General features: G+C 50.5%; 1 protein-coding gene across 9 annotated transcripts in view; it reads right to left on the bottom strand.

Moving 5' to 3' along the window:
* Positions 1-1,175: 1,175 nt before the first annotated feature.
* GRAMD1B (GRAM domain containing 1B) overlaps positions 1,176-15,010 on the bottom strand; it is a 184,114-nt gene continuing 170,279 nt past the window's right edge. For all 9 annotated transcript variants that reach the window (XM_066365293.1, XM_066365298.1, XM_066365297.1 and 6 more), the window contains 5 exons: positions 14,425-14,628; positions 12,940-13,030; positions 9,221-9,328; positions 8,798-8,915; positions 1,176-6,423 (listed from right to left, as the gene is read on the bottom strand). In XM_066365293.1, coding sequence (XP_066221390.1) covers positions 6,334-6,423; positions 8,798-8,915; positions 9,221-9,328; positions 12,940-13,030; positions 14,425-14,628 — 611 coding nt within the window. In that variant the 3' untranslated portion in view covers positions 1,176-6,333. The remainder of the gene's footprint in view (positions 6,424-8,797; positions 8,916-9,220; positions 9,329-12,939; positions 13,031-14,424; positions 14,629-15,010) is intronic.

Genomic DNA, 15,010 nt, shown 5'->3' on the forward strand with positions numbered 1-15,010 from the left:
GTGGCTTCTACATACCTCCCCTGCATCAATTCTTCAACTCACAATCAGTGCATATACACCCACAGGATAAAAATACATTTGGTAGTCTAGCCTCTCCATTCTCCTCTCTTCCCACCCAAACACAAAGGACTCCAAGAGTCACTTGTGTTTTCACCTGCCTGACATCAAATGTTTTCTACCAGATGGCAAAGGCTTAACTGCAAGGACCTAGAGGGCCCACCCTCCACCACCAGTTTATGTAAACAAGGCAGTGAAGCAAAGCTGACTCCCAATACCCATCTTCCTGAAAGTGCCAAGGCTCCAAAAGAGAAAGGTTCAGGAAATTATCGAGATTCACAGTATGGCCTGATCAGGCAGTGGCACAGTGGACAGAGCATTGACCGGGGATGCAGAGGACCCAGGTTCGAAGCCCTGAGGTTGCCGGCTTGAGTGCTCATCCAGCTTGAGTGTGGGCTCACTGGCTTGAGCATGGGATCATAGACATGACCTCATGGTCACTGGCTTGAGCCCAAAGGTCACTGGCCTGAGCAAAGGGTCACTCACTCTGCTGTTGCCCCACAGTCAAGGCACATATGAGATAGCAGTCAATGAACAACTAAGGTGCTGCAGTGAAGCAATGAACAACTAAGGTGCTGCAGTGAAGAACTGATGTTTCTCATCTCTCTCCCTTCCTGTCTGTCTGTCCCTATCTCTCCCTCTCTCTGTCACAAAAAAGAAAAAAAGATTCACAGTCTGCCATATTCTCCTATGTCAAAAGTACTTAATAACAATGAAATAGAAAATTATCTTAGTATGGTACCAGCCAACACACACACACACACACACACACACACACACTCTCTCTCTCTCTCTCTCTCTCTCTCTCTTTCTCTCTCTCCCTCTCTTTATATTGTTGCTAAAAAAACAGGCTTGGAATGATGAATGGGGACCCAAAGTCACACAGCTGGTAAACAGTGATGATGCAATTTGTACCTTGGTCTGATTCCAGAACTCGATACCTTTCTCAGGCTACGTCTCTGCCCTGGGAAGAAACCTAGGTGTTGGGCAGCTGGCTATGCATATGCGTATAAATGTGCCTACACACAAACGCTTTCAGAACTTGCCCTGGTCACCTCTGGAAAAAAAACATTTTGGACGATGAGCATTAATGAATCAAGCAATAAACACACACACCATTTATTATCTGTAGTTAAATACTTTTTTTTTCTTTTAATTCATACGGAACTTCCATGGCTCTAGCTGCTACTTTACATTAAGATTTGGCTGGGAAGCCTTGTATGTGTCTAGGTACTAGCAGGAAGTTTTCAGACCTTGCGCACAGCGCCAGGCAAAGTACAGGTACACATCCAAATACAGGTGGCCAGACAACTCAACTGCAATCGACCTGTGTCCTTTCCCATACATTGCCCAGGACAGGTGTTGGGGGCTGCTCCCTCTGTCTGACCCCCCTCCACCCTGTATCAGAATTACCCAGGGGCCACTGCAGCCTCTGACCCATCCCTTTCCACCTTGAAATCTAGGTTGTGTGGGTATGGTGGGGGGAGAAGCACCATGGGTTTGGGAAGGTGGCCTGGTCCATGCAGAGAGTGGTCTGGCCCGAGAGTGTAGGACAGGGAACTATATGGAGCAACACACTATTGTTGGCAAAACCGGTTGCTTTTACTATGCAATCTCAGCACGTGGCACCCAAGCCCAGGGCCACTGCACCAGACACAGCCAGCTGTCTTGCCTGGGGCAGAGGCCACCATTTTGCTTCTGCAGCATCTTGTTGTGTTGAGAAGCAAGGAGGGCCAAGGGCAGGGAAGAGAATGTTCTCGCTGCTGTCACATGTCAGGCAGATTGCCTGGCACCAGCTCCTCTTGGCAGGCAGGCAAGGTGCTCCTCACCAGCAGCCATGGCTCCAATAGGGCTCCCAGGCCTGCTGAGGACCTCAAGTCACAACAGAAAACAATGCCTAAGCCCCTCGAGCTGTCTCACAGAACACCGCATGGAGAGCAGGCTGGGCCCCGCACAGCCACGGCCAGACCAGGAGTGAGGTAACAAGGCTGGGCAGAAGCGGGAAGGGCAGCTCTCTACAGCATGTGCAAATTCCTGCTCCGTACCAGGAAAGCAGGGATGTTAAAAGGTGGCCTTCCAGAAAAGCACTCTTCTTGGACCCAAAAAGCATCTTCTGGAAGAAAACATAGAGGCGGGCAGAGGAGAGTGCAACCAGCCTGCTGCTGGTTGGGGGATGAGGGGCAAAAATGTCAAGTGGTGAATGGGATGACTGTCCCACAGCCTAGAGACAAGGGGTTGGCAAGGAGAGCACTGGGAAGAGAGGTTCTCAAGTTTTGTACTGGAGTGGGCGGGTACAGAGAGTAAGGGGAAGGAGACCACAGCCCTGCCACCTGGCGGTGGAGGGAGAGAAGAGAGCTATTTCTTCGGGGTGGGGGGGCTCGCTTTCTGCTGCCCTCAGAGCTAAAGCAGCAGCACAGTATGAGAAAGACTCCTTCTGCGACCACACACAGTCCCTAGAGAGGCTCCCCTAGTCTTTTCTCCAAGATTTCGCCCTAGAAATGTTAGTGCTGCCAGTGTTAGACACAGGCCATGCTCGGGCTGGGAAAGGGACATGGAGAGAACCCACTGCTAACAGAGCGTTCCTCTTGCAGCTTCGCAGCCCTCCCCACTCCTGGTAACCCTATATTCCTAGCATCAGCGCTCCAGGGCAACCCAAGGATTGTCACCAAAGCTCCGGGCTTAATCCAGATCCCAACAAGGTTTGAGGCTGAGCCAAAAGAGAAGTTCCGGAACCAGGAATGACTTCTCTCCACGGTTTCCTCTAGCAAGGAGGAAGGGGGACAGTGAATGAGAGGCTGCACAGTCTAGGGACAGACGCCCGTGCCCTTCTCGCCAGTGTCCTCTTCCTCCCAGCTTAGAGAAAACCCAAAGGAAAGTCCCTTCCCAACTAAGACTAGGCCAACAAGGGAAGAAACACCACCTTAGGTTAACACTGAGCAATACAGCAAACAATCTCCCTCTCTCTCTCTCTCTCTCTCTCTCTGCCTCTTCTCCTCATACCTACCCTCTCCCCCATTTCACTGGGTCTCCCTAACCCTCTTACCTCATATAAAAGAAAGTTTAACTATCCTTAATTTCCTGGGAACCCAGGCATGGCCCTACTCCTACTCATCTAAACACTAAGGAAGCTCTAGCCCAGAAGGGAACCTTCCAAGTCTGAGAAAGAACAGCCTTGCCAGTCTCTGATGTAGCCTCCAAGACAATGCCAAAGCTAGAACCTACCTCAGAGATAGATGATCTAGAGACCAACCCTGTGCCATTGCAAATGAGGACACTGAAGCTCAGAGCGGGGGGTGGGGTGGGGTGGGGTGACTTGTCCAAAAGCAGAGCTAGGAGTCAGGCCCGGGTCTCCTGACTCTCAGCTCATTGCTCGTACAGAGAGCTCCAAGCTGCTGGTCCTGCTGGCCTAGGCTGTCTTGCCCTTGTACCAGGAAGGTGGATGGGGGACAAGGGAAGAGCTGCAGACAGGACTGGCTTCTCCAAAGCCAAGCTTGTTAATTCCTCCACAGCAAGCTGAGTGGACATGTAGACCCTATAGCGGATCTTCACCTGGTGAGAAACTGCAAAATCTTTGAAACTGAACACAAGCTCTCCAGTGTTTTTACCATACGAATCCTAGCAGGAAGACTGCCACGTGTCCCAAGTTATTACATGAACAAATTCAACAACAACAAAAAAGCAACAGCTGGAAGAAATAACACAGGGGGTGATGGTCCTTGCAGACAGTGTGAGTTACAATGTTATTTATGTGTTTCATCCTGGACTTATCGGCAAGGGCCAGTGCCCTTCTCCTGGACAGATTACTGAATGAGGGAGAAAAGCTTTGGTCAGGAGTGAACAGAGTTGGTTTTCTCCGGGCTTGAAAATCAGAAAATTGTTAGAATGGAGAGCACACTCACAAGAGATCCACGATGCTTAGCAACGAGGCAGGCAGGCCAAGGGGGTTCCCTATGTGTACACATTGTCTCCTGGGTTCAAGCTCCTGGAAACCATGAGGGTTCCTCCAACAAACTGAGAACGTCCCTCCCTGTCACCTGCTCTTCCTGGGACGGGTCTTCAAAATAAAGTCAAAATAAAACAACTGTGTAGCCAGGCCAAGTTACAATCACTTCACCCCCAGCAAAGAACCCTTTCTAAGTCATCCCAAAGGTCCCACCAGGGGGCCTTCAATAACGACGTGATTTAAATAAATAAATAAATACATAAAAACAAAAACATGTATGGACTAAATTAAGAGAATTTACCGTTTTTGCTTTTAAAAGTTTCTGGGAATAACATTGGCTCCTGGTGACTCCAACAGGGAAATTTCTAGCAGTCTGCAGTTCTCCTCCTCTCTGGCTCACCACCCAAGACCTTGACCCTCCCAGGGTCTCCCTTCAAAGTCCTGGGCAAGAGCGTGACCCCCTGGCCTGTGGGCACATGCACCTTTCTGCTCCTTTGTAATCCTTCACTCACTGATTGGCGAATGACGACATTCAACTCCTTTCCTAAGGGAGGGACAGGCATGCTAGCTGATCCTATGAAACCTCACGCTACACCCGTGGGCGGTGACCTGGGTGTAGTTTTGTCTTCTCATCCTGCCTTATAACGGCAGCAACAAAGCTATAATTCTCAGACACACTGAAAAGTCAAACACTTTTAATTGTTGAAGTGGGATTCTCAAGCCACTCCCAGAGAAGCAGACAGATTGCTCATCTTTGGGGCGGGATCAGCAATGAGATCTTCCTTCCCTCCTGCCCCCTGGGTCAAGGGGCGGGCTGGAAGAACAAGCAGTCTGGAAGAGCTCTCCTTGGCAAAATGGAGGGCCCTTTCCTGATCAGGAATCTCTGTGAGCTCTCCCTGGGGTCGGCGGGAGTCTGTTGGCTATCAGATGGAGAAAGAGTAGTGTATGGAGGACGATAGCGTGCCCAGAAGGGTTACACAAGGTCAGATAAATGCATGGGTCCTACGCAGCCAACCCTGCCAAAGCCCTGGGTGACTCACTAACCTAACCTACTCTTCTTTCTGCTCCTCAGTGTTGTCGGACCTCTCGGGTCCTGGCACTAGGGAAGGTTTTGCTCCCTCTGCCAGAACTCCCACATCTAAGAGACTGAGGATTAGGAATGGCCCCCTTGGGAAGGGCAGAGACTCTGTCTGGCTCTCCAGGCCTAAATGCATGCAACTTTTCCTGGGCAAAGTGTCTCAGACAGTTGTCTCCCTTAACTAAAGCCGGCTCTTCTCGGAGAGTAAATGACACTGCAAGCAAACTGCTTGGGTATTGGTGCCCACTGCTTACAGTGCGCTCTCTGGTTAGACCCTGCAATCCAACACGACAAGGGCATCCACTCTCTCAAACCCTGCGGGTCCTACAACACCCTGCTTCGTCCTGGAAATCAAAGCGACCGCTCCAACGAAAGGAATCAGAGCCACAGACCCAGCGTGCTCATAACCTCTAGAACAGATTGAACAAGATCAAAAAAAGGCTTCACCCTGGCTAATAAACAATGTGCTCTTAGGGCACAGAGGAAAAATAGGGCTTTAGGCACTAAAAAGTGACACTTCACCCAGATCCAGCCCGGGAGAAGACCACAGAGAAGGGGGTGGGGGTGGGAAAGTAAGAAATTCCCAGCCCTTATTGGGTGCACACCCTACACAGGGTAGAGGAAGGTGCAGGGGTGATCGAGGAGAATGCCCTTTGGGACACAAGTCCTCGGAAGCCTTCCCACAATCCTCCGCGTGACTCTCGGTCTATGGTCCACATTAAGGGGGTGGCCTCACGGTTAGAGTTTAGATTGGGCTCCTGCCCTTGATGCTTCCATGTTCCTAAGAGAATGCCTGTGGAAGCGAAGGGGGGGTGGTAAGGAAGAAGAGATTCTCTTTTATTTTGGAAACAAATCAAAAGGGGATTGTGGAGAGAAGCACCGTAAGCAATGCCCCCTTGAGACGTCTTGTCAAGACCACAGAGTCTTCACAGGCATAACTTTGGCTCAACAACGTTTCCCTTCTCAGAGCCAAAAAAGGCCAGGGGAAGGGTGGGGACTAGAGGGTGGGGAGGAGGCTTGGGGGAGGTGGGTGCTGAGAGGGGCCCCTGCCCTCCTCGGCTGCTCCACCGGCCAGCACAGCAGGCGTCCAGCTCCTTCCCCCGGTGCGTAGGCATGACCTCTTTTTTTTTTAAAATCTGTATATAATATATATATATTTATATTCTGTATATATATATATTTATATATATATATTTATATGGTCTATGTACACGTATTGCACAGGCCGCCTGCTGCCGCCCCTGCTCCTGCCTTGTCAGTGGTAGCGGCTCCTCTTTTCTTCGCTTTCTGACGTGTAGTCCCGGGACTGGATGCCATTCTGAAGATTGATGAGTGAGTCCTTCATCTGTAAGACAGGGAACCCCGCCCCGCCCGGGTTTGCGGCCTCAGTGGGCTTCTCCACGTGGCAGCCCCCGCAGTACCCACCTATGACGGAGCCCCAACCGTGCCAGGGAGCTAAAGGGGGCTGGGCTCCTAAAACTGGGGTGATTCTCAAGGGACACAGTCTCAGGGAGAAAGGGAATGGCCAGTCTAGCGCTGGGAACTCCTAGCCTGCGGTGCGCCGTGTCTTCCTGAGTTGCGGTCCTTGTTTCACCAGATGCCAAGAATTACGTCAGAGCACTCAACAGCTATGAGACTGCTGGTCAACATCAGACTGCTGGTCTTCTTCTCATCCCACTGGGCTCCCCACTAACCCTGATTGTGTTGTACTCTTATCTCGGTACATTTTGCCACAGTGTCACCCAAGCCGGGGACTCTTTTCCCTCTTGCCTATCCCATCCGTGAACGCGCAGAACAAATCCAAACTTTCTCTGACTCACAATCGTCTTTCTTTTCCCTGGCATCTCATACACTACTCACTAACACTTGGGACCACAGTCATCTGTAATTGTTTTGTGTCGTGTGTGCGGGGACTGCAATGTGTCTCATCCTTACACACCATGGTGCCAAGCAGAGGACTGAGTAGGCCTCCAGTCGTATCTGAATCACTGGTTTAACCTTAACTGAAGTCCTTAACTTCCTTAAAGAAACAGACACACTAACATTGTTAGGTTACAGGACCGAGTCTAAACGGGGCAGCTCTGGGGCAGCATCTTAAAATGGCCTGTTGCACCACAACCCACTTAACGTCGCTCTGTTCCAACAAAACAAAGTTAACATTTTATGGGTCAATGGTAGATTGTGAGAACCTCTGGTTTCCTGCCTAACCGATCACTTTCTTCTCTGGTTCTTCTAGATCCTCTGCATAACAGGGATGAGGGGCCCATTACTGCTCTTGTATGAGTTACTTTTAAAGGCAACGAAAACAAAACACCTATCTTAACACTTGCACAGTCCACGCTGCTATAACTCTGACAGTTCTGAGCTTCAACTTAAGGGAACCCACCCTGAGATAGAACTGAGACATCCATCAACTTCCCCCCACCCCCATTTAATCCATAAGTTCCTTATCCCACATGGTCAGCCACCCCTGGAAGCATGTTCAGGGATGGACGCACAGTCCTTCAGAGGGGCTCCTCTACCGCTGAGTCGCTCTAATCGTAAGTAGGCTGGTTTTGATAACTCAAAAACCCAATTCCCTATAACTTCCAGCCCCATTTCAGCCCTCTGAAGTTTTATAGGCAGTCTAACTTGTTGGACCTCAATGCCTGAACACTATCCCATTCTCCTCACCCCAGTCCATTCTTGTCCTAAACATACCTTCAATTCTGTCAACCCTTCCTGATACGACGGGACTTCCAAACTTCCCGCTATGCTGTTTATTCTCTTTTGGTTAAAAATGTCACTCCTTAAATATGGCTTCAAAGCTAAACATGACACTCTAAACACATACTAGATCCTGACAGTAGCATTAAAACTCTCCTTACTTTAGAGCAGGGGTTGGGAATCTTTTTGGCCGAGAGAGCCATGAACGCCACATATTTTAAAATGTAATTCCATGAGAGCCATACAACGACCCGCGTACCTTACGCATTATACAATAAAAATTGGGTGTTGTCCCGGAGGACAGCTGTGATTGGCTCCAGCCACCCGCAACCATGAACATGAGTGGTAGGAAATGACTGGATTGTAATACACGAGAATGTTTTATATTTTTAACGTTATTATTATTTTTTATTAAAGATTTGTCTGCGAGCCAGATGCAACCATCAAAAGAGCCACATCTGACTACGAGCCATGGGTTCCCGACCCCTGCTTTAGAGCTAAGACCAAATGATGACGGGAAAACAAAATGCAGTAGTAACATGTGCCTGCCCCCAACTGCTGTCAAATGCTGAAAGCAAGTTCAGGGAGCTGCCATTATAATTCCCGTTTTATAAGTGAGGAAACCGAAGGTCACTGCTATCAAACCCCTTGCTCGAGGCCATGAAACTATTTAGTGGCAAGGTCAGGGTTTCATCTCAGGTCTGACTAACCACACAACGTCAGAAAGAAACCCCTCAGGAACAAATCAGAACAACGGGTGGCGGCCGAAAGGGAGCATGATGAGAGGATGAGGTCGCGGGGGGTGATGGGTGGCGGCCTCTCTCAGGACCCGAGGGAGGAGTTCCATCTCCAGGACAGCAGGACAAGGGGAGCACGTGGGGCATCTCACCAGGACAAGGGGAGCACGTGGGGCATCTCACCAGGACAAGGGGAGCACGTGGGGCATCTCACCAGCACAAGGGGAGCACGTGGGGCATCTCACCAGCACAAGGGGAGCACGTGGGGCATCTCACCTGGTCTAGAAGCATCACTGAGGATTTGATGATCTCTCTCCATTTCTGGAGTTCAGTATCGTGGTACTTTTGTTGGGACTCTAACAGCTGGGCCCATTCTGTGTGAGACTGGGGTAACCTGTGGGATGGAAGAAGGGTACTTCAGCAGCTGGAGTTATGCTCAGTGGACTGTCCCGTGCTCCCAGACCCCGAAAGGACATCAGAGTGCTTTGTCCTCTGCCCCTGTCCCTGGCACCCCTGTGCCCTACATCAGAAGCAGACTGAAACTACTGGGACAGTTTTCAGAGCTGGCTTGTGGGCTCAACACAAAGAGTTATCCCCTGGCCGAGGACAGCGCGGCAGTTCCCAAGGTGACTGGGAGGCAGGAGCTAGGACCAACGGGTAGAGGGAAGGTGGTAACAAGGGGCAAGAGGCCAGGATTACCTTTCTTGCAGCCTCAGACCCTGCCAGGCTGTGAGGGACTGGGTGGTGTATTCCAGCATCCAGAGTTTGTAGAAGAGCATCACATTAAGGAGGACCAGCAGCACCAGACTAGGAAGGAGATGGGGCGGGGGGGGGGGGAGGGGACAGCAATGAGAGGTAACCTGAGAAAGCATGCCCCTCTGTGAGCCAGGGACACCCCCACCCCGAGGCTGCTGTCCTTGGCCAGAGGACCACCTGAAACATTGCAATGAGTGCGTCAGTGAGCGAGGCATGCAGCAAAGGGGAGCGAGAGAAGCACTCCAGGCTGGAGGGGTCGGAACAGGACAGGAGAGCTATGGAGAGCTGTGGGTGTGGTGAAGGCACCGGGGAGGTGACACACGGAAGTCACCCAGACTCCGAGTGCCTGGGGAAAGAGGGGTTCAGATGCAGAGGAAAAGAGATGAGCGAGTAAAAGCAGCCACCACAGAGCCAGTACCTGAAACAGATCCTAACGGGAGCAGGGAGGAAAAGTAGGGATGAGGCCAGTTAGAAACAGACTTGGGTGGGGAAGGGGAGAGCTGCACTGGAACTGAGCCGGGGAGAGAGCATCTGTGAGAGAGGCACCAGCAGCAGGCCCAGTGGAAGAGGACCAGCGAAGGACCGGGAGAAAGCAACTGCAAACAGTCTTAGGATTTCAAGGGTGACAGACTGAGGACACGACTGAAGGGGGAGGCTGTAAGAGGAGCTCAGTGGGATTCCTAGCTCTCCCTGGTTGGCTTTACAGATGTTGGCAGAACTGCCCTAAAGCTGCAGTCTCCTCCTTGCACCTGCCACAGGCCCGCAGGAGTCCCCGGCACCACCTAAGGTTTCCCAGAGAGGAACCAGTGGTGGTGGGAGCTAGGGAGGTAGTGCGAACAAGCCAGGAGTCGGAGGAGCCCGGGTGGAATGGAGAGTCACCAAGAGGTGGGACATTCCTTCTCTCATCCTCAGTGGCCGCTTAAAATCATGTTATAACAGTTCACGGGATAAGAAGATAAAGACTTAAATAAAGAGAGGATCCAGCCTGACCAGGCAGTGGCACAGTGGATAGAGCATCAGATTGGGATGCCGAGGACCCAGGTTCGAGACCCCAAGGTCGCCAGCTTGAGCGCGGGCTCATCTGGTTTGAGCAAAGCTCACCAGCTTGGACTCAAGGTCGCTGGCTTGAGCAAGAAGTTACTCGGTCTGCTGAAGTCCCGCGGTCAAGGCACATATGAGAAAGCAATCAATGAACAACTGAGGTGTCGCAACGAAAAACTGATGATTAATGCTTCTCATCTCCCTCTGTTCCTGTCTGTCTGTCCCTGTCTATCCCTCTCTCTGACTCTCTGTCTCTGTAAAAATAAATAAATAAATAAATAAATAAATAAATAAATAAATAAATAAAAAAGAGAGGATCCAGAGATGTGCAGAATTGGCTACAAATCCCGGCTCACCACTTACAAGTTTAAATGATCAAGTTTGCTAGCTTCTCCGAAACCCAGCTTATTCAATAAGACAATGACACACCTCACCAGCAGGGGTTACTTTGTGAATCAAAGGGATAGACATATGGAAGATAAAACAGAGAAGGAAAAGGACAAGGAAAGAAAGTCTTCTGCTATACCTTTGACCTTACAAAGCACATGGAGAGAGAGAGAGAAAAAGAGAGAGAGAGAGAGAGAGAGAGAGAGTGTGTGTATGTGTGTGATCCTGAATTTCTCACCTGTGGTTCCAACTGGCACTTGCAAACCCCTGAGGCCACTCAGTACATTCTCAGGGATCTCAGACCTCCCCGAGAATTGCTAAACTTTGCATTGCACGTTAAAAGTTCAATGACCCTCTTTACAGGATCATTTTAATTCCATCAGCCTGCATCGGATCATGTAAATGCTCAGCTTTCCAGTGCGAGCTGCACACACTCTAAGCAGTTTTTTCTGGGTTTGTGTTAACAGTCCTGCTGGTGCTCAGTGAAGGTCAAGGGATACCTTTCAAAAAGTCTGAATGAAGGCTCAAAAGTCTTAACATGCCTGACCTGTGGTGGCGCAGTGGATAAGCGTCGACCTGGAAATGCTGAGGTCGCCGGTTCAAAACCCTGGGCTTGCCTGGTCAAGGCACATATGGGAGTTGATGCTTCCAGCTCCTCCCCCCTGTCTCTCTCTCTCTCTCTCCTCTCTAAAATGAATAAATAAAATAAAAATTTTAAAAAATTAAAAAAAAAAAGTCTAAACAGAGAAAAAGGTGGTCCGGGGGCAGGAGTATATGGCTCGGGCCATCCAGACCCGGGGCTAATGACCCTTACCAGTCCATCCACATGCATGCGGTCAGCAGATGGCCACCCTTGCCTGGACCCACTAGTGCTGAACAATGAGGCCTAGTTATCATAAAGGAACAAATCCCCAAAGTTCATTAACACCGTGCTCTACAATTTTCTCAGGTGAGCAGGCCTTCTCTACTATAAATAACGTCAGAAAGAGATTAAATCCAGAACTAACCCGTGGTGAGTTTTCCATTGACCAAACCCTATATCCAAGATTGTTTTTCTTTTTTGTTTGTTTGTTTGTATTTTTCTGAAGTGAGAAGTGGGGAGGCAGAGAGAGTCCCACATGTGTCCCACTGGGATCCACCTGGCAAGCCCACTAGGCAGTGATGCTCAGTCCATCTGGGGTGTTGCTTTGTTACAACCAGAGCCATTCTAGCACCTAAGACGGAGGCCTGGAGCCATCCTCAGCATCAGGCCAACTTTGCTCCAATGGAGACTTGGCTGCAGGAAAGGAAGAGAGAGACAGAGAGAAAGGAGAGGGGGAGGGGTGGAGAAGCAGATGGGCATTTCTCCTGTGTGCCCTGACCAAGAATTGAACCCGGGACATCCACACGCTGGGCCAATGCTCTACCACTGAGCCAAATGGCCAGGGCCCCAAGGTTGAGTTTCAACAGCAGCCTGAATAACTTTAAAGTGAAGATGCTAACTGTGAGTTTTACTGGTTTGATAGCTGCCTTTGTATTTAACGTTGTAAAATTATCTTGGCTTCTTATGCCATAGGCTTGTTATGGGGTGGACAAGAGTCGGTTTACAGTTGCTCATATGGAAAAAGACATGCAGATTATGATTATCAGAATAGCTTTAGGAACTCAAAAGAGTGTCACATGCAGTTGTAAGCCTACCCTTGCCCAGCCCTGTGTATTCAAGTAAGGTTGATAAGGAAGCCGCCCTCACGTTCCTCACAGTCTCCTGTCCCTAGCGGCCCCGAGTCTGCCCTTGGCCCCATTTTCTTACCCACGCTCTGGATCTCTCTGGTAGGTCTCCTTCTCACCCACAGCTTTATTTCTACATGAAGTTAAATCAGCCTAAACTTCACTCCTCAGCCCCAGGTCCACATCAACAAGGGTCTATCCGTCGCCTTCATTTGGGTAACCAATGGCAATGAGCTCCCGAAGGGTATGGGTGCTACATGCAGCATTTTCTTGGGAACCCTGGAGGCCTTGCATAGAGCAACTGTCAAATAACACATAGAAACAGAAGCAAGGAGGGAAGAAATGACAGAGAAACTGATCTGCAGAGAGAAGACTAGAGGACAAAAAATAAACAAACAAACAAACAAACAAAAAAACCCCATGACAACAGTAAGGGCACTCATAGGCCTGAAGGGACCAGGAGGAGGCAGCAGACAGGAGCGGGAAGGCAGTGGCAGGGCTGGGGAAGAGAGTCTGGAATCCCTTACACACAGCTGATAACCAGCAGCAGCTTGGACACGCTCTGCAGGTGGAAACCGCTGGGGGTGTCCTCAGGGATATGCCGTGTCTGCGTGGAACCTGTGGGGAGAACCAAGAGGTCGTTAGATCACAGCCCACAAGTCCACCCAGGGCTATTTTAACACTGGTCATGCACAGAACTTCAGGGAGTGACAGAGAACTGTCCATGATGCTGTCATGGCAACAGGGTTGTCCCCAGCTTTCCAAAAGTAAAAGGTCAGATCCTCAAGGACAAGGTCGTGGGTTGGGTCAGGCAAGGTGAATATTAAGTCACTGAACCAACAGGAAAGTCAATAGAGCCACAGAGCTAGGACACACAGATGCAGGACAAAGTGATCTGCAGCCACGGAGGGGAAGCGGCCCTGTGCGAGGGCCGGCGACAGTCTCAGCTCTGGCTTTATCCACCCCGGCTCCGCGGTGCTGAGCGTGGCCCAGAACCTCTCTGAGAGTCAATTCACTCCAATGCAATGCTAGTCAGAGATCCTCACACACCACAGAACGCGGGAGTGCGCGGGTGGCATCTGGGGGGAGGGACACAGAAGGCTCGTCTCCATCCAGCTCTGATGAGTGCCCAGGTGTGTGCAGACTACAGTTTGAAAAACACGGGATTGCTTAGTCCCTCAGGCCCCTGACAGCGGCAGGCTTCCATGACTGAGTGAGGAGATGAGGTTGTGAATGGCTGGGTGGGAAGAGGGAGACACAGGAACGCACCACCTGTCAGGGCAGGTCCTTGGAGGGCCTGTGGGAGGCCACGTGAGGGGGGCTGCCTCGGACTCCCTGATCTTTGTGTTCCGAGGTAATCTTGGGGGTCTGAGCCTCAGCTTCCGCCTGGTGCATTTCCCAAGACCTCGGAGGTTGCATACTTGAGTCTATCCAGGTGGAGATGGAGCTTAGGCAGCATGGAGGCATAAACCTCAAGGCAACTTTTGTTCTGCAGAGCACACATGGGATCAGCAGGGGCTAAGGAACTTAGAAGGCAAAGGGAAGAAGGAAGAGCGTCCAGAGCCTTAGACTTAATTATATACAGTCTACACCAGGGGTCCCCAAACTTTTTACACAGGGGGCCAGTTCACTGTCCCTCAGACCATTGGAGGGCCGGACTATAAAAAAAACTATGAACAAATCCCTATGCACACTGCACATACCTTATTTTAAAGTAAAAAAAACAAAACGGGAACAAATACAATATTTAAAATAAAGAACAAGTAAATTTAAATCAACAAACTGACCAGTATTTCGATGGGAACTATGCTCCTCTCACTAACCACCAATGAAAGAGGTGCCCCTTCCAGAAGTGCGGCAGGGGCCAGATAAATGGCCTCAGGGGGCCGCATGTGGCCTGCGGGCCGTAGTTTGGGGACCCCTGGTCTACACACTAGAGTGGATGCTGCCACAGGCATGTGGCTCCAGCCCAAAGGCCTGGGACACAGCAGGCGTCCCCACCTGGCACACACCTGCCACATGCTTGATCCTGTGGCCCACATCTTCGTCCGTGGGTGTGGTGACGGGGCTCATCACCTCTTCCAGGTGGGGCACCCGCAGGTGGGCATGGGGACGCTTCCTTCTCCGCACTGTTGGGGGCTTGCTGGCCTTCTCTTTGGGAGACTGTCTGTGTATCTCAGCCAGGTAGGAACTCTCCGTTTTGGTCAGCTCACTCTCTGTGGAGACAGAAAGGCCACGTCAGAGGCTATCTGCCTGGGCCTCCAAACCAACACACTGGCCCCCAGAAGTAACTCTGCCTGCTCCCAGCTAATTCTCTAAGAAGAGCATTTAAACATTTATTTTCCATTCATTTAAGGGAGAGGGGGAGAGAAAAGAGAGAAGCTTCAACTTGCCATTCCACCTATTGTTGTCCCATTTAGTTGTGCACTCATTGATTGCTTCTCATATGTGCTGGACCTGGGATCAAACCTGCAACCTTGGCATACTGGGACAATGCTATATCCACTGAGCAACCCGGCCAGGATGGAAAGCATTTTCTATACAATCACCCTTCACCATATTGCGGTTCACTTATTGCAGTCTCGCTGTATTGCGGAT

This window comes from Saccopteryx leptura, chromosome 2 (genome assembly GCF_036850995.1).
Source record: "Saccopteryx leptura isolate mSacLep1 chromosome 2, mSacLep1_pri_phased_curated, whole genome shotgun sequence".
NCBI lineage: Eukaryota > Metazoa > Chordata > Mammalia > Chiroptera > Emballonuridae > Saccopteryx > Saccopteryx leptura.